Below are 27,217 nucleotides of genomic sequence, written 5' to 3' on the forward strand. Positions count from 1 at the left end.
ATTTTTTACCTTATTCATAATCTTATCTTAGACCCTGCAATTATTCCTTTCTAATCTTGTCTATGTTCGCAGTGTTAGAGAAAGACCCTTGGTTTTAGTCTGTCCTCTATAGCAGGTTACAAACTCTCACACTGTAATTTAGAGAAATTTATTTGTTTTACTACTGCAACATTGTAAATTATGTATACAGCATGAGAATTTAAGTTTGAACATATAAAAGATCTGAATCTTAATATGCTCAAATCCTTAAAAGCTAGTCGTGGCTACTTTAATCAGGCTTGCAGGTTCGATATTTATTTGGAAACAGTGCATTGGCTAATAGATCAGGTAGGAGATTTACACAAACAAAACATGTTATTTTAAGCTACATCAATTATACAATGCATTATTCAAATTCCAAACAAAAACTCTTAAAGACCTATCACTTATTCATCATGCAACATTTATATTTAGACATAACATATACAATACATAACCAACAGGTTTACAATACTTTGCTATCTTGAGCTGCCTGTTACCTTATACTTAGCTAAATATCCTATTTAGGCATACATACATTAACATTTATCATCTCTCTCTCTATTCCGTAACTTAATGATTAACCATTCACAATTTAACCTTAGTAAGTATACATACAATCTCTAGTGCAACTACTGTAACACTAACAAATCAGAGCCTATTGATATTTTCGTTTCACGTACAGTCCTAACAACTTGGACGATACTTCCGTAAGTTCTACTACACTTTGCCTTTCTTCCTGGGTACTGGCTATAACTCGGCCTGCCCTTGGCGATGTTTTCAGTGGCAGTTCTCCACGACAGTGCAGATTGAATCTCCATCGAGAGCGAGTGTGTGAGCCTGGAGCCCTTTTATAGCTCTGTTCATTCTTTGTTCTTTGGCTATAACTCTCTGGATCTTCTGCCTACATGATGATGACATCACTTTGGCTACCTTCGTTTTTTGGTGGCAAATTTCTACATTTATATGACCATTCAAACTTTTGTTCTTACTAGGTCAAACATAATCCGGACTAATCCCTTATTTTCCGTTACACATACACTTACAATATACATCGTTTTTTTTTTCCCCCTCCAGCTTAATAGTAGAATTATTACATTAGTTAAAAAGCTTTACAATTTCTGATTTCTACATGATTTAAAACCTATGTAAAAGCGATCGCAGGAATTTGTATAACAATTTCCCTACCACTCCTATTGTATGGAAATGAAATCTGGACAGTAAAACAAAAAGACAAAGATTAATAACAGCTTAAATCAAGTTTATGAGAAAAATGCAAAATATACTATATTCAATCACAAAAGAAATGGAGAAATTATGAAAGAATTAAACCAGGAGTCACTGATAGAAAAAATTAAAAAATATAAACATAAATGGAATGGAACAAGTTGAAAGAATGAAAACAGAAATATTACCAAAACATCTTTGAAATTACAAACCATTAGGAAAAAGAAAATCAGGATATCCTATTAAGAGATTCAACGATAACTTCTAAGGCCAGAACAAGCCACTATAGGCCTCAATTCTTGACAAGCATGATAACGATAAGTTTTATTTTATTTTATTATTATTTATCTACCCAACTTTTTACATTTGTTCCGGTGAACCCTAATAGTGTAATATTGTTGGATTCTGATTATATAGAGATTGAAGTAATTATTATTTGTTTCAGAATCCAACATGATCTTCCATCACATAGGCAAAACTTGTAAATATTATTTAATGTAAATCACTTATTTTACAATTAAATATTCATATAACTACCTTAATTTTGTCTAATATTAAATTAATTAATCAAAGATATATGTATTAATAATGAAAATACTGTGTCAAATATTATTAAGTTATTTTATTTATTACTATGTTAATATTATAGAATTTGTACTTGATAATTTTAACTGCGTATTAATTGAAATGTAAATATTCTCTATTTATTTCTGTTACAGAAATTTAGAGTTATGCAGTAGCTCAAATATTCTGTTTATTCTTATTTGTGAAAATTTAATGTTATGTAATCACTTATGTAAGAGTAGAGCGTTGTATTACATTAGCGAAATGTTTACGTTCATGCGTTGTCATGGAGACGCATGAAATAAACAAGCACGAGTCGAATACAGCGTGACCTTCGGACTGAAAGGGTTGGAAAAGAAATAGAAGATTTTTAATTAGAGAGAAGAGAGGAAGTTTTTGCGGAGCGGGAAGGAAGGTAGGATACAAGCAAAAGAAGTGGAAGAAAATTATAAGTTCTCTAGGGCAGAAATTCATGAGAATAGTATTTAGAAGTGAGCCAAAACATAGTGAATCATATACTTAGCTGCAAGTGAAGTCAGCTGTGTTGTAAAGGAAGATTAATGCCGTAACCGGATAAATAAAGAACTGGACATTCAATGCAAAATTCTGATTAGTTCCAGTTAGTCTAGGATTATGTCTTAATTCTATGTTGCCCTGAGAAGAATTATATTGAGATTAACTAGTTTGAGAAAAGTAAACAAGGAAGGATATCAGTGCCTTATTGATGTGTTTTTTTTAGAGTAGTGAAGCGCGATTAACAGTAGTTCAGTTAAATCGTTGGAGAATTTTTATTAATGTGTTCCGCTAACTCAAATAAGTTAATTCATAAGTGTGCTTGCAATTAATTGATGTATTGAAGATTGTATCTGGTAAGAGTAGTCATATTTGTTTGTTTATTCTAACATTAACATATCTTCGAAGTTCAAAGTCCAAAATAAGATTGCTTGGAATATTGTCTACCTTGTTTAGTGCTTCCTGTGAATTTAAACATTAAGTACAGCTGATAGATATGTGGAGACTGATCAAATAAGAAGTTTCGTTTTATTAACTTGAGTTAAGAAAGCTTGTGATTTTGAAACTGTGAATTGTATGTGAAAGTTTAGAACATTGAATTGGCATGAGTGACTTAGCAAGATGTATTAAGTTGATTGTATTGTTTTATTTTAAAGCAGAATTCTTGTATTTGTTATATATATCATATATTAAATGTTTTATTTTGTTAATCTAAATATTGTGTTTGCCTGAATTCCTTTTTATTGCACCGTTCATAAATATTCGAATCTTGCGAGAACCCCAAGTAGAGTAGTAAATAATTCGGCCTAAATAAATGAGAAGACTGCTAACTTAATTAAGAATTGATCGTACTGTTTTATATAGACTAATCTAAAAATAGGGTGGCGCAGTATAATTATAAATTTCCCTACTTTTGGATCGGTGATCAATTCGCAATTAGTTATTTTATTTATAAGAGTGACTTGAAACTAGATGGTAAATTAGAACACAACATGAAAATAGAACGTCACGACAATATCATGTACTTCGGCTGCCACCAAGACATGAGCTAATATGCACATGAATTATGATTCATGTTTTGAATGTTGTTAATGATCTGTCTCCTTGATGAAGTCTACATAACGTTGGATGAAATATATTGGAGTTTTTAAATAAAATTCTATATAATTTTTGCAACATATGTAAGCTGTAAAGTTACTTGATAACATCATCAAAGTGTAACCACACCAAGGACTTGTATGTGACCTTGGTAAGTATTTTGTATTTGAAGTGTTCCATGTATAAGTGTTAGCTAAAGGGATAGGAGGTAACCCATATCAATACTATTAGTCTGTTTGTAGATTTTTCCTTGCCATCTGAAGTAACCTTCATGCATAATCAATTTGAATAATTTGAAGATATCAGCCAATTAATAAACATCTTTTTTATAATTTAGTTACTTGGATGTTGTAATACTGTTAAAATAAGTTATATGAAAAATCAACACCCAAGCTTATCTATTTGATCAGTAGGATGTTATTGGCAATATGGAAGGGAAGGCTGTAGATGCCTTGTAGATGATGTTCTATTTTTGCCATGATTTGAAAACTATGTACTTCATTTATCAATATGAATATTTCTGTTTAGTAAATCTCCATTTCATTTCCAGTAATGAAACCACGTTTCTAAACAAAAAACAGGTTTATCAAAATAAACAGTATGATATGACAAGTTTCGTAAGTCATCAGGCTTGCATTATCATAGGTTCAAAACTTGCATAAAAGACTAGAAAAAATTACACAAAGCAGATGTAATGAGAACTTCAAAACTAGTACATTCAAACAAAGTGACCAGATAAAAAAAAGTTGTATTAATTACTACATATGAGTTAACAGCAACAGATATTGCTGCTGTTGATTCTCTGGCATGAGTGATGTCTTAGGTCCATTGTTGTTAAATTTTGATGAAAGCAGACCAAACTTTGTGCATGACACATGCACAAAGTTTGGTCTGAAATCATCCAAAAACTTAAACCTTATAATCCTAGGCATCTCCAGATTTACTTGGTTTTATTATACTGTGGGATATAGACCATTTCTGAGGCTTCTTTAAACTTCCTGTTAAATGACTTGGTGACCTGTGTTTGTTATGTTAAAGGCTAATCCTGATTTGTTATGTGGTATTATTTTCTTAACATGTTTTACATGTTCAGACATGCATATCTCTCCAGAGCATCACCTGACCTATATAGGAAATGCTACATGAGCAGTAGATTTTGTCAACTCCTGGTTTTTTTTATGGGAGGATATGGAAGTTTTGATGGATGTAAGAACTTCAAGATCTTATACATCAACAAAAAACCTTTTTAATGTATTTTTGAAGCAATGTTGTAACTTGGTGGCATTCTTGATGTAAATTAAAGTGCTTGAATTTTTGAAATCTTGTTTATTTGAAGGAGGCGTATCAAGAATTCTGTTAATAGACCTCTAAGTTTGCCTCAAGTAGGGCAGTTCTTGACTCCTTTTTTTCTGATGTACTGGAAATGTTGTAGGCTCTGTCTTGTAATGTTTCATCATGCCTGTCTTTTGTAATGGATGGTGGTATGAAGCAGCATGTAAAAATCTTCCAGTTGCAGTAGGTTTTCTGTATACTGAAAAGATCTGTCTCTTTTCTTCTTCAAGAAGGATGCCAAGGAACGGTAATTTTTTGTGATCTTCCAGTTCATGAATTTTAGCCAATACTGTCCACTGTGGGTCTGAAGATGTGTTTAGGATAATTCATAAATCTGAAGATGCCTAGGATTATAAGGTTCAAGTTTTTGGATGATTTCAGGAAGCCAGGATATAACTTTGTTTAATAATTTCATAAGTGCATTTATTTGTTATTGGATAGAGTCATGATTTGAAAACTAGATACTTGTTTTGAGCTTTTAGGCAAAGTTATGGCTGAGGCAGAGGGTGTTGTATTTTGAGAACAAGTTTATCACAATTTGTTCTGGAGGAAATTGATGGTTATGCACTTTCCTACCTAATTTATTGAATTTCTGAATAGGCCTTCACTTTTTAAATTTTTTGTTATTGAGACAAATATTCACTATAATTTAAAGATTGGTGTACTAATTTAATCACTAGAAATTCAGTTAGAATTCATTATCCAGTTGTATTGTGTTCAAATGCAGTTAGTTTATTACACTATTGAAGTACTACAGGATAAGCTGTTCAATATGCTGTAAGACAAACTTTGGACAATTGTTTTAAATGTCTCCAATGCCTATGCTCAAAAAGAATTAAAAAAAAAAAAGGTGTAGGTCTGCCATATCCAATAATTTAGCCAGGAAAATGCACAACTCTAATTTGCCTGAAACAAATTGTGGATTTGCCTCCAGATGCCCGTTTTTCTCTCACAAATGTGAAACCAACCAAAAGCATGTTTGGTTATCTCATCCTCTGTCCAAAAAGAAACCGAACTTTTCGAAAATAGAAGAAACTAGTGGTGCGAACTGTTGTATCTTTTTGTTGTCGAAAACGGCAACCTTCCTTAGTGTAGTTTCAACTGTTTGACATTTGTTTCATTAGAAGCTGAGTTATAGTGCCAAGAGTGACAGTGTGTTTTGAAGAATGGTTGGAAAACGAGTTTCAAACAGAGAGCTGCAGTGATGAATGCTTATATTGTACTCAAGTTTACGAGTGGTTTAAGTGATTTCAAAGTGGTCGTTAGATGCTTGAGGACGACGAAAAGCCAGGCTGTCCAAAAACTGGACTGAGCAAAGTAATTTCAACAAAGAAAACCCAAAATTGTCCTTGCATTTATTGAAGATGAATTGGGGATTCCAAAATCAACTCTGCACAACATTTTGACCGAGAGTTTGGGCCTTCGTAAATTGAATTCGCAATTTGTTCCCCACAAGTTGACCGACGACCAAAAAATGTATTGAATTGAACACTTCAAGGACCTCATTAAAACCGCTTGTAAGAACTCAAACTTCCTTGAAACGATTGTTACTGGTGACAAAACGTGGTGTTTTGAGTATGAGCCCGAAACAAAGTGCTGAGTGGAGACCACCAGTAGAGGGGCATCCGAAAAAAAAGTCACTTCGAGAAGTCAGAAGTAAAGACAATGCTGATTTGTTTCTACAATTCCAAGGGTATTATCTGCAAAGAATTCGAATTCATCTGCCTGGCCAAACAGTCAGTGGTGAGTTTTATCTCGAAGTTTTGAAGCGATTGATGGCGAGAATTCATCGTGTGTGGCACGAATATCGTGACGACCGACTGTTTGTCAAATCGTGCTGTCACTCTTGGCACAATAATTCTGCCTTTTAATGAAACAAATGTCATAAACAGTAGACACAACATTAATGAATGTTGCCGCTTTTGACAACAAAAAGATGCAACAGATGGCGCCACTAGTTTCTTCTATTTTGGAAAAGTTCGTTTTTTTTTTTTTTTGGACAGAGGGTGGTAGTTAATTGTGTACTGTAAAGTTATAAAGTTTGAATTTAGATAGTTTGCAACTTTATTGCTACATATATGGACATTCTCCTGGTGGAGGGATGATGAAAATTCTTTTCAACTCCTTTGGGAGGACTGGCATCTCTGCATTGAGACCATAGGTTATTGGTTAGGCCCATTGGGCTAAATGGACCATATCCCAGAGGTGCCATTGATCCAAGGGTGCATAAGAACCAAGTATGTTGAATTTTAATTCAACAATATTATTAATATTGATGAATTACCGTATTTGCTGGTGTATAAGACGGACTTTTTTCTTTGAAAATAAGTCTGAAAAATAGGGTGCGTATATGCCGATATTCAGTTTTTTATTACTTTCATTTCTGGAAATTTTCTCTGTTCAAAGTTGCACAATTTCTTTCTTGCTTCCTTGCGGTGTCTGAGAGCATTCCAGTTATATTAGTTATGTATTCCAGTTACTGGAATACATTCTAGTATTCCAGTTATGAATAGATAACATTTGGTCTAGGTGCTCTGGTGGACTGTTGAAGAAGCCTGCCCCCTGCTACTATGGGATCAGTTTCGTTTTCACAGAACAGAAGATGTTAAAAATAAACTCAAGTAATTGAAAACTCAGCTGTAATTCCAGGAGGTATAACTAGTCAGCTTCAACCTTTAGATGTCTGTATTAATAAACCATTTCAGGGATTTCTGAAGGAGAAGTGGAACACTGCATCCACAAGACTGCTGGATGCAGTGAAAACTGAGACAGTGGTTAAATCATTTAAGAAGTGTGACATTAGTAATGCACTGGATGGTGCAGAGGACAATTTGTTGTATGAGGACTCAGATTCTGATTTAGAAGAGGTTTCAAGCATCTCTTATTTAGCTCTGGGGATGAATTTCTGGGTTTTGACGAAGAAGATTAAAAGGTCTTTCTTAGTTAGATTTGGTATTTGTTGAAAGTAGACCTACTTATTACTTTATATTTGAAATACTGTAAATTCATTATAATATTCAGTGATAAAGTTTTTTCCCTAAAAATGTGTACAAAAAAGGGGGTACATCTTATGGGCAGGTGCGTCTTATATGCCAGCAAATACAGTAAATAAAAATGTGCAATTTTGATATATTTTAAAATAAATTTTTTTGCAATGTAAGTTATTTAATTATTGCTGAATCCAATGTGATTAAGGTGCCAAATTTTTTTAGCCCACGGCCCTCAAACTTGTTAAGACAGTCCCGACCATAGGCATTGTTTTTCTTTTCTATTTATACAATATATTTTTCGAGATAAATTATCATTAATTTTTGTTTCCACTTACAGAATCATGCTTTAAATTATGCACATTTTTCATTTAGAGAAAATGATATAATCCATGAAATAAGTAAAGAACCTGTAAAGTGCTTGGAATGTAAACAGTTGTTGAATGATCCAGATCTCAAGATGTTTCCAGGAGATCCAGAAAATGCAGTATGTAATTATAGTGATTTACTCATTAAAAAAAAATAGTAAAAAAAAATAAAGTATATAGTGTCTAGTAATGGCATAGCTAATCTTCATCATCATTATTTTTTATATAGGCTCAAAATCCTGTTCTAGAGACTAAATGTGGAAATTTTTCAAGTTACTTAAGGCTTTCAGTATATGGAGCAGCACATACTGACACTGGGTGGTGAAGTTCATCTTCTATCTAAGATTACTAGACATTCTCACATAGAACATGGCATTTATTTTAGTAATGGAGTTGAGGGGAAAGATTAGCTACTCCATTAATAGACACTTTCGCATGAATGCTATTAAAATTTCTGCCCCACTCACATAAATGCTCTGTGTATATTTTTGGCAATTTATTCCTTGCATTTCTCTCAGTAAACTGTTAATTTAAATTTGGACATGTATTGCAAAAATATTAGGTATGTTAAAAAAAGTCACCCTCCTCTTATGTATTAGACTAAGTGCCCTACATTACATGATTACATGTAATGTAGGGCATGATTTATTACATGATTATATTGCATGTTTATACCATTACATGATATAAACCTAATACTTGGATCAGGCAGGTAATCCTGTTTGCATAATAATGTTTTATACATGTTGATTGCTCAGGCTAGTTCTCCTGTTTTGTGGTTAAAAGCTTGAGTTTCAGGAGAAAAACTATTGCCATATCTGAGGCATGCTAATTCACTTTTATTTGAAGAGATTTTATAATGATTCTTTGTTTTTTCAATGTCATTTGGATGGAACGAACCTAGATCGTTCCACCCAAAGAAGTATCATCATTACAGCTTATCTGATGGAAACATCAAAGAAATAATCGACATCACTATTTCTTAGCACATATTAATGAGATGTACAGACCACCATTTATATTTTTGTCTGGTTTTGCAAAGTAGTCTTTGTCTTAGATCTGTAATTTGATTGATCCTCACTTTTTTTATTCTTATAAAATTTCTAACTACTGTATTTTAATCTTCCTATACATCTTTTTTTTGCTCTCATTTATGTTTTTGACTTCTTTTTTTTTTTATATCACTCCCACATAAAAGAGACCTTTTAGCATATCAGTGTCGTGTGGGCAGAGGTCAGGAGGAAAGTAATCTGTTGATATTCCTTTTGAAGAGATGGAATTGATATAGTCTTGGAAATATGTTATGCAAAAGTCTATTTGGAATGAAAGATGAGTGGGAAAAGCTATTAGTGGGTCAGCATTTCTATGGTTTTACAGTTGACAGAACTGAGGCAGATGGCATGAAAGATGAATGGGAGAAGCAGGGTTAGTATGGCACCATTTCAACTGTAAAAGAATGTTGTGTTGTTGCTCATGTTCTTATAAGTTTAGCATAAATGGGTGGCATGATGGACACTACTTCTGAACATCACCCATGGAGACTGCAGAAACTGACCATCTGTGAGATGGTGGCTAGATACTCTTTGAAGGTGTGTCATCAGTTAGCTGAACTGTCTTTGTCTGAACACCATCAAGGATTTCTTAGAGGGGGCTGTAGGTCCACCACCTCAAATATGGGAACAGTATTCCAAGGTTGGGCAGATTTTGTTCAAGATTATTAGCTGGATATGAGCAAAAACTAAGAATCAGGAAGACAGGTTGCATGTGGCCTAGAGAGTTTTTTTTAAAGAAGAATGCTTTAAATAGAGGTGGAAATAATAGACTTGGAGAGATAACCAGAGTAGAGAATATTGTGAAGTATTATAAAACATGTAAATGGAGATGGGTTGGCCTTATTAGTAGATTGCAGATGAAAGGCACTGAGCAGATACCAAGAGGAGGAAAGGTTGCAAAAGAATCACCATCATCATTGAATTCCTGACATGTACCCTAAAGGGGGTGTACAGGATATGATAGTACTACATGAAAAATTTACATCATTCATTACTAACTTCCTATCTACAATTTTCCTCCAAATCAGTCTGTTACTTGTCAAGACTCCAACATTATCAGATCTTATATTTCTATCGTCTAAGGCACTTTGTACCATATCAATCCACCTATATCTTGGTCTTCCTCTGGGTCGTTTTCCTGCCAACCTGGCAGAGAACACTTGTTTTGCTAATCTTTCCTCTCCCATTCTATTTAAGTGACCATACTACCTGAGATTAGCTCTGCTAATGCATTCCTGGATGCTGACAATGTCAAGTTCTTTCCTAATATCCTCATTTTTAATATGATATTGCCATTGATGCCATCTGTTCATGCCTCTAATCTTTCTCAGGACTCCCATATCTTCGGTCTCTAGTCTATGGTCAAGTGTTTTATTTCTGACCCAGCTCTCAGATCCATAGGTTAAAACTGGTTTGAACACTGTCTTGTATACAGCTAATTTAGTGTTCCGACTAATTTCTTTCTTATTACATATGAATTTATTCAATTGACTGCCTGCCATGCCAGGTTTATTGATTCTGTTGTCTAATTTGCATATTTAATTTGCTATCATTAGTAAAAATCGTGCCTAAGTAGCTGAAATGTTTTACTTGTTCCACAGGTTCCCCATTCACAACACAGTTGACATATTCAACAATTCTACCTATTTTCATTTCCTTTGTCTTTTTAATGTTGACCTTCATACCATATCTATTACAACAGTTATTCAATTTAGTCAAGGAATCTTGCAAACTTGTGGCGGATTTATTTAGAAGTATAACATCGTCAGCATAGAGCAAAGAGCTGACATTAACATCTCCAATTTTGATATCAAGTTTAATACCACTTTCCTTCATAATGTGATCCATATAGATAACGAATAACAGAGGGGATAATTACATCCTTGTTCAACACCAGATTTAATATTAAACAGTATTCCGTACTTTCTTCAATTCTAACTGCTGACCTACAACTCAAAGAGAGACTAAGTATTGCTTGATATAATGCCCTATTGACACCATATAACTGCAGCGTATTGAATAGCTTCTCTCTTGGCACCTTGTCATATGCTTTTTCCAGATCTACAAAACTTAAATACAGATCTTTGTTATATTACCATGCTTTCTCAACTATTTGTCGTAAAGTGAAGATCTGATCCTGACAGCCTCTATTTGGCCTGAATCCAGCTTGTTCTTCACCAAGCTTTTCTTCCAAGTTTCTTCTCAACCGTTTCTCAAGTATACTTTCATAGATCTTGCCAGGAACATTCAGTAGGGAAATACCTCTGTAATTCTCACATTCAGTTTTATTTCCCTTTTTATATATGGGTACTATTAGAACTCTACTCCAATCATCGGGAATTCGTCCCTCTGTCCAGGCTTTCTGAACTATGCAGTGCAGCCACTGTAAGACTTCTATACCACCATACTTCAGCATTTCTGGTCGAATATTATTTATTCCTGCTGCCTTTCCATATTTCAAGCCTTTGATGGCTTTTTCTACTTCAAGTATCGATATGTATTCCTGACTTTATGCTTGTTGAGTGTTTTTTACCACTGTGCTATCACTGCTTATTTCATTTAGCAATTTTTCGAGGTAATTACTCCATTCTTCAAGGATATCTTTTTCTCCCGTTTTCATGTCACATTTATCATCTCTAACTCCTTTTACAGCACTCTTTCCTCCATTCTTAAGCTTCTTCAACAACCTCCGAAATATTTTGCCACCTTCTTGATATTTATTTTCTACGTTCTTGCCAAAGTCCTCCCATGACTTTTGTTTAGCTAGTTTTACACAGTGTTTAGCTTTCTTACATTTGTCTCTGTATTCTCTAAGAGCAAAAGCTGACTTACTTGACAGGAACTTTTGATATGCTTTCTTCTTTTCCTTCACTGCCTCTTTAACTTCCTGTGTCCACCGTGGAGTTCTGATTTTTCTATCCTTGCAGACAACCTCGCCACATGCCTCTCTGGCTGAATCAATCAGGGTTTTCTTCAAGGCTTCCCACTGCATCTCCAAGGTTTGGTTCCTGTTTTCAAACTCTTTCATTTTTTCTTCAATAATCTTTGTGTATTTTAGTCTACAGTTCACATTTGAGAGCTGTTCAACTTTTATTCGCTTTAAAACTTTCTTACATGTTATTCTTTTCAATATGAAATTCAATTTTATCCTGCTCCAGACTAAACAGTGATCGCTTCCAATTTCATATCCTCTATATACTCCGGTGTCCTGCACCAGGAAGAAAACATCACTATCAACAATAACATAGTCAATGAAACTTTTCTTATTCCTTGCCTCTCCATGTGAATTTGTGCACATTTTTATGTTCGAACATGGTGTTAGTAATAACCGATCCATGTCCTGAGCAGAAATCCAACAGTTATTTGCCATTATTATTAGCTTTGCTCTTTTCTCCAAATTTTCCCAAAATATTTTTGTATGTCTCACAATCATTTCCTATTCTGCTATTCAGATCCCCAACAAGGACCAATTTTTCCTTTTTTCATTCTGTCAGTTGCTTTTTCTAAAGCATCAAAAAATTCCTCCACTTCTACCTTAGTAGAACCTTCTGTGGGACCATAAGCACAAATAAGTCTCATTGTCCAGTTCCCCATTCTGATATTTGGCCACATCACTCTACTTGAGACTGCTTGCCATTCAAGAAGAGTAGCCTCATATTTTGTGTTGAATAATATGGCTACTCCTTCTTTTCCTTGATTGTCATTTCCTGAATAGAACATTTTGTATTTGTTGCTCAGAAAGATCTCACCAGTTTTTGTCTTTTTTGTTTCAATCACCCCTATTATGTCGATCTGGTAATTATCTAATTCTTCAGCTATCCCCATTTCTTTGCCGTTCAATCTTCTTATGTTGATAGTACCGATCTTTAACTCTGGTGATGTTGAGTTGGGGTGTGTTTTCAGATTTGTTCCAGTAGCTGACTTTTCGCTGTTCGCTCTGGTACTCTGTAGAAAACAGCGGGGGCCTTGTTTAACCAGGCGAAGCCCCAGCCGGCATGAAATTTTGTCATGTTGTACCATCATTTTCTATATTGGTTTAAGCCAATAAGAATACAATTTGGTTGGCTAAATCCCAAATTGGCAGCCCATCCTCGTTCCTTCAGCATCTAGGTAGATACCCAACAGGGTGCACTACGAGAAGGTGAGGATTGGATTAGGTCAGAAGCCCTGGTCGGATCTCTGCATATGAAAGCTCATTAAAGGCTATATGGCGGTCTCCTCTCAGTTATACAGCTTTGACCTTTAAGCACCCCATTGCAAAAGAAAGAGATTATTATAATATGGGTACCTCCATGGAGTCCAAAGACATTGCAGGAGACTGCATCTATCCACACACTCTGTATACCTTTCCTTCATTAACAGACAAAAGCACTCACAGTGGACTCTGGCAACCCATTCCACTCATTCACAACTCTCCAAGCAAAAAATCTAGTCCTCGCACCCCTACTAACTGCACCTTTATTCAACTTCCATGGATGACCTCTTGTTCTGGTCCCTCTAGCTAAGTGCTGAAACATTTCCCCTGCATCTGTCCTATAAAACCCTTTAAGCAACTTACATTTTTCAATCATATTTCCTCGTTTTTCCTATCAACCAATTTTTGCAGTCCACACACCTTCAATCTATCCTCATAGGGAACATTCCACAGGCCACTCACCATCCGGACTAATTACTAGTCCAGATATGGGCCTTATAAAGTGGAATAAAAACTTCCTTGTCCCTACTTGTTAATGTGTTCTTCAATAGCCAAGTAATTTTATGGGCTACCTTAGCGACCTTACTAATATGTCCTCTAAACTTTACCTCTCTATCTACCACCACCACCCCTAAATCTCTAGTTTCATTTATTTTCTGGAGTACAGTGCCATCAATGTGATACACATCTTGTAATATATTTATCCTAAAATGCATAACTTGACATTTCTCAACATTAAACTGACACCCATTAACTTTTGCCTATTTAAATCATGGATGATTTAAATAGGCTGACAGCCTATTTAAATCATCCAACAAACTCTCCACATCACCTTGCTTAACTATTACTTTACCTCACTTCACATCAGCAAACAACTGAATATTTCCTTTCGGGTTATTTCCTATATCATTTATGTACCAATTAAACAGCAGTGGTTCCAGCACTGAACCTTGCGGTACATCACTAGTCACCTGTTTTCACCTTGATTTCTGTCCAGTATCCACTCTCTTATTCACTTAAGAGTCATATCCATCCTGATTTGTTCTAATGTGTATAACAGAGTTCCATGTGGTATTCTGTCAAATGCCTTCAAAATGCTGCAAAATCATCATATCATTTCCTTTATTCATCTCGGCCGTTACTCTATTATAAAAAGATAGTAAATTACTAAGGCATGACTAACCCTTCACAAAGCTATGCTGTCCCTCATACAGTATCATATGTTTTTCCATCTGTTCTTTAATTCTCTTTTTGACCAATTTTTCTGGTACTTTTACCACCACGTCTGAGATACTGATTGGTCTATAATTTGCTTGAATTATTTTGCCCTCTTTCCACTCCCTTTGAACTCTACCAGAGCTGAGACTTAAATTAAAGAGCCTAGTCAAAGGCAATGCCAGTTCCCTTGCGCATTCTCACAAAACCCTAACTGATATCCTATGTAATCCCACAGCTGTATTTACATTGAGATTCTGCAATATCCTAAGAACCTCCCATTCATCCACCTCTGTTCCCACATTAGTGTCTGTCACATAGGTTAAACACTAGGATGATATATATACCTTGCAAAGTGATCACTCAGTAACTGAACTATTTTATCTGCTTCTTTCTCCTCTTGACCATCACTCATTAAGGTTAATCTTCCATAGTCATTCTTCATCTTACTTGCCATATAACAAAGAACTCTTTGGGATTTCCTTTAGCCTAATCGTTAGATTCTTCTCATTATCTGATTTTGCCATCCTGGTCACCTTTCTTGCCTGGACCGTATACTGTTCATGAGTTTGCTGGTCACCTTTCTCTTTATATATATCCTCCACAGCATTTTCTTCTGCAGCTCGTTCTTAATGATATTACTCATCCATGCAACTCTTACCTGATTAACTATCCTTGGTATATACAATTTAATGCTCCTTCTTCTAGATAACCCTTAACTATATCCTCTGCACTACTACCATTCTTACCCTGCAGTTTTTTATATCATGGCACAGATTTAAGCTTCTTCCTAAGCTTGTCATAATTATCTGTCTTGCAGTTCCACAAATACCCCTTTCCCTCATGTTTTACAATCTCCCAATTCAAGACCACATGGTACTTTCACCAATTAGAGGTAATGTCCTCAACTTGGTCATGGATAGCTCTTCTGATCCTATGACCAGGTCCAATCCTCTCCCACCCTTAGTCCCTTTCATCACATGCTGCCTTAAGTAATTATCGTATATGTTGGCATATAAGATGACTCTCAGATACTACAGAAAACCCCTCGAAATCATGGGTTGTCTTATATGGCGAGTATAAAATGGGAAGCTTAATTTCTTGGATGAACTGTACTTCGAACTAGCACACTCTTACTACATTTAGACTCCACTGTTTTATTGCTTATCATATCAAAGCTCATAGGAGTTTCATCCTTATTTCCAATATTTGACAATAGAAATTTATGTTCTTGTCTCAACAGAATAATAAATTTATGGAAACTGGTAAGTTTGTGGTCAAGATCTGCTTGTAGTTTTTGAGCAATTTTCGTTTTTTGTGGTATGACCAGATTTTGTCTATTCATAAAACGATCACACCATCCTGAAGTAGCTTGAAATTCTGTACTTTCATCCAGATTCAATCTTAACCATTTTAGTGCATATGCTCTTAATCATATTTCTTGTAACAAGATAATCATTCTACCTTTGTTCGAATACCCATTCTGCACATTATTTTCCAGTTGCGGCCACTCAGGTGATCCCCATTCTCATCGCACATTTATTCTTTGGCAGTTTTTTAAAAATATCTTCTTTCTTTCTCCATTCTCTTACCATCTTCTCGGTGTTATATCAAACTTTTTTGCAGCAGCACAGTTATTAGTTTGCTTTGCCATTTCAATTACCCTTATTTTAAATTGAGCCTCATACTTTCTTCGCTGTGTTGCTGGTTCCATGATTTTGAATGATAACAATTTTATTAATCCTAAAATTTAAAGAAAAATTCAAAATTAATAATTAATAAAAATTGGGGCTAATCACTTTTAATTAAGGTAATTCACGTAGATGCCAAATCTATGCTATACAAAAAAATAACAGATATGCATAGATATAAAAATAACAGATATAACAACAATACCTAATGTTGCATTAATACAAGAAAGAAGAAATTGGATGGGGAGGGGAGTCATCTTATACAACCAACATAAGCTTAAAACCTAAAAATGGCCTAAAGTTTAGGCCTCGTCTTATTTGCTGGTAGTCCTATACACCAACATACATGGTGTCTCTTAGCAGGTGTATAATTTCTCTTTCCTTTCCTGCAATGTGATCTTTCTTCCTACCAGTATATATCTCCATAGTTGAAGTCCCCCATAATAATCACTCAACCTGTACTCATTGTACTTATTTGGCAATGATTTCTTTCAGATCATCTGTGGAACTCCCTGGCAACAACTATGGCAACAGCCAACTGTATGTTTTGTCTTGCTTTCATTAATCTCACACCACATCACTTCAAGTGAACAGTCACCCTCTCACCTGTCTCCTATTCTTTTTGGCTGCAATTCATCTGCTATAATCAGGAGTACTCCTCCATCCATACTGTATTCTCTGTCTTCTCTGAAAATACTAAGCCCTTCACATTCAATTCCTGTAACTACATCATCTGCTGGAGTGCTTAAGGGTCACAGCTGTATAACTGTGAGTAGACCTACACATAGCCTTTAAAGGAATGTTAAGGAATGTGGAGAACCGACTAGGGCTTCTGACCTAATGTCCAAGCCTCACTTCTCGTGGTGTACCCTGTTTGGTATCTACCTGGATACTGAACGAACGAGGATGGGCTGGAAATTTGAGATTTAGCAGACCAAATTGTATTCTTATTGGCCTAAACCACAATATTAAATGATGGTACAACATGACAGAATTTCATGCTGGCTGGGGTGTCGCCCGGTTAAACAAGGCCTCTGTTGTTTTCACCAGCGAACCAGGGCAAACAGTGAAAAGTCAGCTACTGGAACAAATCCTAAAACAGACTGCAAATCAATATCACCAGACTTCAAGATTGGTACTATCAGCATAAGATGCCTGAATGGCAAAGACATGAAGCTAGCTGAGGAGTTGGATATGTACCAGATTGACATAATAGTGGTGACTGAAACAAAAAAGACAAAAACTGGGTGAGATCGTTCTGAGCAATAAATACAAAATGTTATATTCAGAAAATGACAATCAAGGAAATGAAGGAGTAGCCATAGTATTCAACAATAAATACTAGGCTAATCTTCTTGAATGGCAGGCAATTTCAAGTAGAGTGATGTGGGCAAATATCAGAATGGGGAACTGGACAATGAGAATTATTTGTGCCTATGGTCCCACAGAAGGTTCTGCTAAGCTAGAAGTGGAGGAATTTTTTTGAGACTTTAGAGAATGCCACTGACACAATAAAAATGGGAAGTTGGTTGTTGGTGATCTAAATAACAGAGTAGGAAGTGATTGTCAGACATACCAAAATATTTTGGGAAAATTTGGAGAAAAGAGCAAAGCTAATAATTATTATACTAGTTTTTATTATTATACTTGCAAATACTGGTTTTCTGCTCAGGACATGGACTGGTTATTATTAACACCATGTTCCAACATAAAAATGTGCACAAATTTACATGGAGAGAAGAGGCAAGGAATAAGAAAAGTCTCATTGACTATGTTATTGTTGATAGTGATGTTTTCTCCCTGGTGCAGGACACCAGAGTGTACAGAGGATTTGAAATTGGAAGTGATCACCATTTAGTCTTGAGCAGGATAAAATTGAATTTCCTATTGAAAAGAAGAACTTATAAGAAAGTTTTGAAGTGAATAAATATTCAGCAGTCTCAGATGTGAACTGTAAACTAAAATATACAAACATTAATCAAGAAAATATGAAAGTTTGAGAACAGAAACCAAACCAAGGAGATTCAGTGGCAAGCCCTGAAGAAAACATTGATTGATTCAGTCAGAGAGGCATGTGGTGAGGTTGTCTGCAAGGATAGAAAAAGATGAGCTCCATGGTGGACACAGGAAATTAAATAGGCAGTGAAGGAAAAGAAGAAAGTATATCAAAAGTTCCTGGCAAATAAGTCGGCTTGTGTTTTTAGGGAATACAGAGACAATTGTAAGAAAGCCAAACACTGTGTAAACTAGCTAAACAAAAGTCATGGGGATACTTTGTAAGAACAACATAGAAAATAAATATCAAGAAGGTGGCAAGATATTCTGGAGGTTGTTATTTGATATTTGACCAGAAATGCTCAAGTATGGAGGTGTAAAAGTCTTGCAGTGGCTGCACTGCATAGTTCAGAGGTCCTTGACAGGGGGATGAATTCTAGATGATTGGAGTGAAGCTCTCTCATAGTACCCATATATATGTAATGTCCTGAGACCTACATCACTGAACTATTTCTCTACTGAGTGTTCCTGCTAAAATGTATGCCACTATATTTGAGAAAAGGTTGTGAAGGGTTGTGGAAAAGAAGCTTGGTGAAGACAATCTGGATTCAGGTCAAATAGAGGCTGTCAGGATCAGTTATTAACATTAAGACAAATGGTTGAGAAATCGTGGGAATATATCAAAGATCTGTATTTAAGTTTTGTAGATTTCGAAAAGACTTATGACAAGGTGCCAAGAGGAATGCTTTTCAAAATGGTACAGTTGTATGCTGTTAATGGAGCATTACATCAAGTACTTAGTCTTTGAGTTGTAACTCAGCAGATAGAATTGAAGGAGGTACAGGAAGATGGTTTAATATTAATTCTGGAGTTAGACAGAAATGTACATTATTCCCTTTGTTATTCATTATCTATATGGATCACATTATGAAGGAAAGTGGTATTAAACCTGATATCAAAATTGGAGATGTTAATGTTAGTTCTTTGCTTTATGCGGATGATGTTATACTTCTAAATAAATCCGCTAAAAGTCTGCAAGATTTGTTGACTAAATTGAATAACTGTTGTAATAGATGGCATGAAGGTCGGCAATAACAAGACAAAGATAATGAAAATAGGCAGATGCATTGAAAATATCAACTGCATTGTGAATGGAGAACCTATTGAACAAGTAAACATTTCAGCTACTTAGACACAATCTTTAGTGAAGATGGTAAATTAAATATGGAAATAGACAATGTATTTAACAAAGCTGGTATGGTAGGAAATCAGCTGAATAAATTTATATGGAATAAGAGAGAAATTAGTCAAAACACTAAATTAGCTGTATACAAGACAGTGTTCAAACCAATTTTAACTCACTTGACCAAAGACTAGAGACCACAGATATGAGAGTCCTGAGAAAGGTTAGGGGCGTGAACAGATGGCATCAATGGCAATATCATATTAAAAATGAGGATATTAGGAAAGAACTTGACATTGTTGGCATCCAGGAATGTGTTAACAGAACTAATCTCAGGTTCACTTAAACAGAATGGGAGAGGAAAGATTAACAAAACAAGTGTTCTTTGCCAGGTTGGCAGAAAAAGACCCAGAGGAAGACCAAGACATACGTGGATTGATATGTTAAAAAGTGCCTTAGAAGATAGAAATATAAGATCTGACAATGTTGGAGCCTTAACAGGTAACAGATTTATTTGGAGGAAAATTGTAGATAGGAAGTTAGTAATGATGTAAATTTTTCATGATATTATATCGTGTACATTCCTTGAGTGTAAATGTCAGGATGATGATGATGACATCTCGTTTGCTGTTAGCCAAGTCTCACTAATGCCTATAACTTTTGGCAAGGCTGCACTAATCAATGCCCTAAACTCCTCCCTCTTATTCCCTATACTTCTGGCATTAGTATATAGAAACTGCAGCATCTCTTTAGTTCTTCCCCTTTCTTTACTTTATGAATTGTGACTACCTTATTCAAAATTTTTGCTTGAGAGACTTTACTTGGTCATTCTTCACACAAACTCACTTGCTTCCACCTTAATTACATAAATTTTCTTGAATTTGCTTTTCAGCCTGCTAAGTGAACAAAGCTCTCTCCAGATATCTAACACCAGATATCTACACCATTTATATGCAATCCATCTGCATTGTATAATCCTTCTTTATATCAAATAGAGACTGCAAGTTCTACATAATTTCTTTTGCACAATCTATGTATAGACTCATTGGCTATCAATGCCCTCCTCCTCATTTCGCCTCTCTCATGGCATGGTAGAATACTTACAATTTTCACCTTCTTGCTCTTTGGTTGTGCTTCTTCTAACAACTCTTTTACATCCTCCCTCCTAGAATACTTCTTGCCTCCCAGATCATTTGTACCAACCAAGACAATCATATCCTTCTACTTACCTTTTTTGCATCTGGATAACGTGGCTAATATCATGAATTTTTGCACTTGGGAAACACATTTTTATCACACTTTCATTAAGTACTCCCCTGATCATTGAGTCTCCATACATAATTTTCTCCTTAACATATTTTCTTGTTTGTTTGGTTGGTCTTTATTATTCCTTCAGATCACCTGCTTCTTTTTATTTTCAGCCCTGCTTAACTCTTGCCCTTCTGCAATATTTCAATTTTGCATGAAGGATAACATTTAAGTGTGCAGTTTCTTTATTAATATCCATTTCGTTTTCCTATGTTTCCATGGCCGCATGTTCGACATTAACAACATCATTTTCCATTTTACCGTCGGTATTTGTTGCATTTTCGTCACTTAACTGACACTCACTTTTAAATCACTTAATACAAACTCTCTCTCTCTCCTGTTTCAATTTCCTTCCACATATTCTTTAATTTTCTCAACTAATACATTTCACACACACACTGCACTGAATGGATGATCTACGATGATTTGACATGAGATGGTGGACATTGGTTAAAACAGAAAGAAATGGAAATTAAGGAGGAGGCATATATCCAGCAGTGGATGGCAGCACTGAAGGAAAAGAAGTAGTAGCTAGAGAGATGAAAAATAATGTCTTGAGCAAAAAAAAAAAGGGATGCTAAGTTTTTTTGGAAACTGAGAATATTACGGAATTGATGTGTTCATGACAGGGACGTTGATCGGATAAGTGTCCATATAGGAAAAGAGATTTGGTTTAAACTGTTAACTTTAGCCTTATTAAAGGTGATGGGAGAAGGATGAAGGTCTTCTCCCATCACCTGCATCTGTCCAGAGATTTGTCGAGGTATTCTAGGAGATTTGCTATGGATCTGGATTGGCAAATTCATATTGGTGGTTACTGATGAGTTCACATTTCTCAAAGTGTAGAGGAATTTGACCTTCTGTAACTTTGGACAGCACTGAAGTGAGATCAGTGAGTCAATAATTTGCTAAGAAACACACATTACTCCTTCAAATGGGAAGGAATTGGCTGTATATATATATATATATATATATATATATATATATATTGTGAAAGGAGGTGAATGACTTAACCGAGAGTTGGCAAATCGGGGTTTATTAGTAAAACATGACTAGTTTCGGCTTATAACAGCCTTCATGTGACATTATAAAAGAAAAAACAGTAAACACTGAAAGTTTAAAAACTATGAACAAGATAGAGAGTCTCTATATATAATTAGTTGAAATGAAAATGAAATTGTATTAAAATGTTGTAGTTGTATTTAAAACTGTTCTTTTGTTTGTTGCATTGTTAGGAGAGTGCTTGCTTACACCATCACGTGAACACCAGTACACGATTACAGCTGAATGACTATCTGGGAGGTTGTAGCTCAAGTTATTATTTAGATGTTCAGGGTTGAGGATGATTTCCCTAAATTCTATGATTTTTCTCTCCAATTCATCATGGCAATGAAAGATGTTAGTAGATCTGTCCCAGTGGACTATATGACTTGGGGTTTCATCATTAGGATTAGCCGAGAAAAGGATATGGCTTGATAAGGCACTGGCTCGCTGTCTCTTGTAAGCAATGTCCCTCATGTGTTCCTCCATGCGTAATTCAATATATTTGTCTGGCTGGCCAAAATAAGGAATATCACAATCACACCAAATTTTGTACACACCAGGAAATTTAAGATGATGATGACATGGTTTTGGGTGGCTTCGGATTTTTGGAAGTGGAGTGAACAAAGTTCTGATATTGTATTTTTTTAGAACCTTGGCTAATTTTTTGTGAAACTGAATTTATGTAAGGAATAGATATATTGCCTTTAAATGTATTTATTTCTTCTGTGGGATGACTAGGATTAAGAAGGAATTTTTCAATAATTCTTTTAGAATATCCATTAAGTATAAAAGAACATAATGGATATTCTTTTAGAATATCCATTATGTAGTTTTGACATAGTTGATTTCTCTTTGAAGTTCATTTGGGTCATCCAGAAGAGCGCGAGCTCTATGTCCCAAGGTGGAAATTATTCCAAGTTTTTGGGGAGGGAAGTGATGGGACTGACTATGAAGATATCTGTTGGTATGTGTAGGCTTTCTATACATAGAAATTTTAAGTTTACCAGAAGACCGGGTCAGTTTCACATCTAAGAAAGGCAGGGAACTATCAGTTTTTGTGGCTTATATTATTATTATGGACAGACTGGCCATTCTGAACAAATTCATTTTGAAGAACATCAGGAATATATTTCTCTTAAAGAGCCCAATAAATCTGGTTTAGCAAGTCATGCTTTATCTACAAAACACATAATTCAGTGAAATAATACCAAAGTTCTAAACAAAATCTATTTTCTTCTGGAAAGACTATGTAAAGTAAGCTGTGAGGTGCACAGCTTTCTTTATTTTAATTTGTTTCTTGATATTTATTAATGCAGATGGAGTTATTCTCCTGCGTCAATAGCGCATATAATATCACGAGCTTTCAGTTTAATTGTTCTCTCCTTTTTTTAGTTATCTTCCTGTAGTGTATTGAAAATGGCTAGTGAACATATGTTAAACCCTACAAATAAACAATTTTACATAACTACCTTTCATAATTGTGTAGCTCAGTGGATGTGACTACGATCAACCGTAGAACCCACATTATTTCAGACAGCAAAATATCCTGTTAGGGTTTAGGTAACAAGAAATGGCAGCACTTGTTTGCCCATCTCACCATCAGTTTCTCCTTATAATTAGTGATAGTCACGGGCCAGTTATCTCTGATTGGCTACCGGTGGAGATTGAACTGCCCACTCAGTCTCCAAATGCTAAATAAGGGAATAAAAGGCATTAGCTGATAGCTGAGCTGATCTTAACTTTCATAATTATTTAGTAGTAAGCTCTCGATTTAATGGACCCCAATTCAACGGACTTTGGATTTAACCACACTACCGGCCATGACGTCTATAGACATCAAGGATATCATGGATGCAAAGTGCATATTAAAGTTGTGTTAAGTTTTGAATTAATCAAAAATTAAATTAATTTACGTTTCCTTCAGACTTAACATGGGCTTGCAATTTTGAATCAATTATTGATTACCAGAATGTACTAGACTCTTGTAAATTTCACTAAAATGTTACTAAGCTGAGAATCCTTCATTTAATATGTGATATTATAAAGTATTGAGAATTGCTAAACTGCTTAAGTGGAAGTACTTATAAATTGCTGGGTGAAAGAAATAATCCGATGAAATAGAAATGGCCGGAATTGAAACACGTGCATCATAGAGTACAGGTGCACCTTTTCGTAAGCAAATAAGTCCCCACTCACCCACACATACACACTTATACGCGCAGAAGAGTAGGCCAAGATTTCCGTGTGTGGCGCGCAGTACTGGGTGACGTGAGGTGACGCTGAGAAAATGGGAGGAGTAATCGATGACGTGGAGTGAACGTGGGGCGTGCAATTTAAAAAGTCGTGCAGTGCCTAGGAGGCTCTCTTGTGCTTCTGGTTCTTTAGGCGGAGTTTTTACTCTTGCTCTTGTGTGGAGTTGTGCTCCGGAGTTTTCGGGTGGTCTTGCTGATGTGTATGTAGCCTCCTCATGGTGTCCCCTCATTCCTCACGGATTCGAGACAAGGACGGAGGAACTTTGCCGTAGATTTCCCAACAAATTACTGGTCGGCAACCAGCCCAGCAGAAGGTATTTGTCGATGTTTACGGAGATGTCGTTATGATGTTGAACGAGTTCACCATGGAACAATGTCTACCTGTTTTTGGCAGCAGAAGTAAGTGCAGACTGAACCCTTGAAGAATACCTCAGAGAAAGCAGAAGGAATATGGTGTCGAAAGTAATTGTCCAGATGAGATATGTAAAGTGGCCAGATAATTCCCCAGCAATTGGTAATGTACAATCCATGCTTTATTATGTGTATTAGAAGAATGTATGTAAACTTTAGAGAAAGTTTTCTTTGAATGATAAAGTAATAATGAGAATTTTGAGTATTTTGTTAAGTAAATTAATTAAGGGCACGTGGTGCCTTAGAATTGTCTTTTAATGATAGAAAAGGTTATGAGAATTTTGTGAGAAGAAATTGTAAAAGAGCACATGAAGCTAGTTTAGTAATTCAGCTAATAATTGTCCTTAGCATTAATGAATAGGTGTGATTCTTCAAGTGTAATTTGTAAGCCTTAGTTGAAGTTCTTTGTCATGCATGCTAAGATAGATATAAAGAATCTAAGTAATTAATGCTTAGTCATTAGCAATTGCAGATTACTTGTTTAAGAGTGAATTCATAGAATGTATAATGTTTCAATTGAATTAGATGTTTTGTTTCTTTTGTTTAACTGATGACTTGTCTGATTTTCTTCTCTGTTGCACTTGCTCATAAATTACGGACCACAGCGGGAGATTAAATTATAGAGAGGCTACGACTGCAAATGTAACTCTTAGTAACATAAGATTGTATGCTAAACTGTGTTCTGGTTCCTCGATTCTACACTATCTGTTAATCTAGGATTTGGGGTGGCGCAGTGAAAAATAAATTTTCCCTGAATCTGAAAAAGGAATTAGAACCAGTGTGAGACAAAGGAATAGGTATTCGCCATTAGAAATTCCTTTGTCCCACAAACCACTAGCATTGTTCTTGTAAGTATAGATTGGCCAAGAGAGATATTGAAGTTAAGAGAATTAAGATTGAAGATAAAGTTTTAGTATAATTAAGAATAATCAAGAGGTAAAGATAATAGAATATAGACTAAATATAGAGTAAAATAATAAGAACAAAATAAGAGAGAAAGATTTTACAGTTGTAATACCATTGATTTTACATTGAAATATATGAAGGATACGAAGCTTATGAGAATGTATCATAATGGCCGGTAAGGTGGTTAACAGACAAAATTTGACAAATAAATACAGATAATGAAATAATTGATAAAAAAATAATGCGATGGTTAATCGGAAGCGATTGGCAGTGTTTATAAATTGCGTCTTCAGATACATTCGCATATTTTCGTGATATTTCATGCGTACTCATAATAGTTCATATGCACGCATGTGCTTTGGTTTGATTGCATCAGTAGCATTGCTAATGCAAAACACGTGGTGTTTTTAGGCTGTTGCTGGAGTAATTTTTAGTTAAACCGTTATTGATCATTATTAATATCAGTTAATATGTCTGGGGTTAAAAGAAAATGAGTAAACTTGATAATAGCACAGAAACTTGAGTTAATAAGTAAGTTGAAAAGTGGTGCATCTGTTGCTCATATTTGTAAACTTTACGGGGTGAAAAAGCAAACAGTTTTGGACACATGCAAAAATAAAGACAAACTTACTCAGTTTTCGCTAAAATATAGCGTTGAGAGCTCCAAAAGTGGTTTCACTGTGGCGGATAAGAAACATGAAATTGGCCAAGCATTAGAATTTAGAAGAAGGTGTTTGCAAGTGGTTCGTTCAACAGTGGTCTAGTGACATTGTTGTTCGTGGTGTTGAACTAAGGTTAGCTGCTGAAAAACTGGTACAAAACATGGGAATACAGTTCCAGGCAAGTGATGGGTGGCTTTGGTGCTTTCGTAAACACCATGGCATTACAAACAGGCAAACATGTGATGAAGCACTGAGTGCCAATATTGAACAAGTTAAACCCTTCAGAAAATTACAATGAAATCATTGAATCTGAGGGTCTTATTTTGTCTCAAGTTTACAATGCAGATGAAACAGGCCTGTTCTATCGTGCTGTTCCCGAAAATACCCTCTTGAACAAACGTGAGATTAGCATGCCTGGCCGCAAATTAAACAAAAACAAGGAGCTCATTTTAGCCTTACTTTGTGCTAATGCCAATGGTACTCATCCTCTCAAGCCGATGGTAGTCGGAAGAGCACGAAAGCCTCCACTTTGAAAAATGTTATGAACCAGTTGCCTGTCATCTATTCCAGCTCAAGGAATGTCTGGTTTACAAGTGACATTTTTTCTGACTGGTTTTTCAATCACTTCATACCTGAAGTTCAAAACTACCAAACAGAGGTTCTGAAAATCTCTCCTGAAGATGTAAAAGCTGTTTTACTTCTTGATAATGCATCAGCCCATCCTAAAGCCGAGTAGTTGGTTAGTAGGAATGGAAGAATAAAATGCATTTTTCCTTCCTCCAAACACCACTTCTATAATACAGCCTATACACCAGGGAGTCATTGTTGCCTGCAACAATGTATAAGAGGTTGTATAAGAAGTTTCTTGAAGAGGTTATGGTTGTCTTGGAGACTGAAAACAATCCCAAAGAAGATACAAGAGGATCCAGGACACTTCAAAATTTGTGTGCATACAACATCAAGTCCGCTATATTTAATTTTATTTTACTGCCGCTTAGAAGGAGATAAAGACTACAACATTGGCTAATGGCTGGACCAAGTTGCTGAACGGGAGTGAGCCAGAATACCATTTCAGAGGTTTTGAAACCTCTGATTTCTGTGAAACTCTGATGCAAGCTGGTGATAATGTCAGTGAGAATGACATTGTACAATAGCTAGACATCGACGAAGGTACCCAGGTTTCCAAATTCTCAGCC

At 35.4% G+C, this 27,217-nt stretch overlaps 1 protein-coding gene across 2 annotated transcripts in view; it reads left to right on the forward strand.

Annotated features, from left to right (window-relative positions):
- The window catches only part of LOC150110586 (DNA (cytosine-5)-methyltransferase PliMCI-like), a 678,915-nt gene that overhangs the window by 84,857 nt on the left and 566,841 nt on the right, over positions 1-27,217 (forward strand). For both annotated transcript variants that reach the window (XM_090399829.1, XM_090399828.1), the window contains exon 6: positions 8,115-8,226. In XM_090399829.1, the coding sequence (XP_090255955.1) occupies positions 8,115-8,226 (112 nt within the window). The remainder of the gene's footprint in view (positions 1-8,114; positions 8,227-27,217) is intronic.

The sequence above is a fragment of the Typopeltis vanoorti genome, chromosome 1, assembly GCF_054136105.1.
Source record: "Typopeltis vanoorti isolate ZY-2024b chromosome 1, IOZ_Tvanoo_1.0, whole genome shotgun sequence".
NCBI lineage: Eukaryota > Metazoa > Arthropoda > Arachnida > Uropygi > Thelyphonidae > Typopeltis > Typopeltis vanoorti.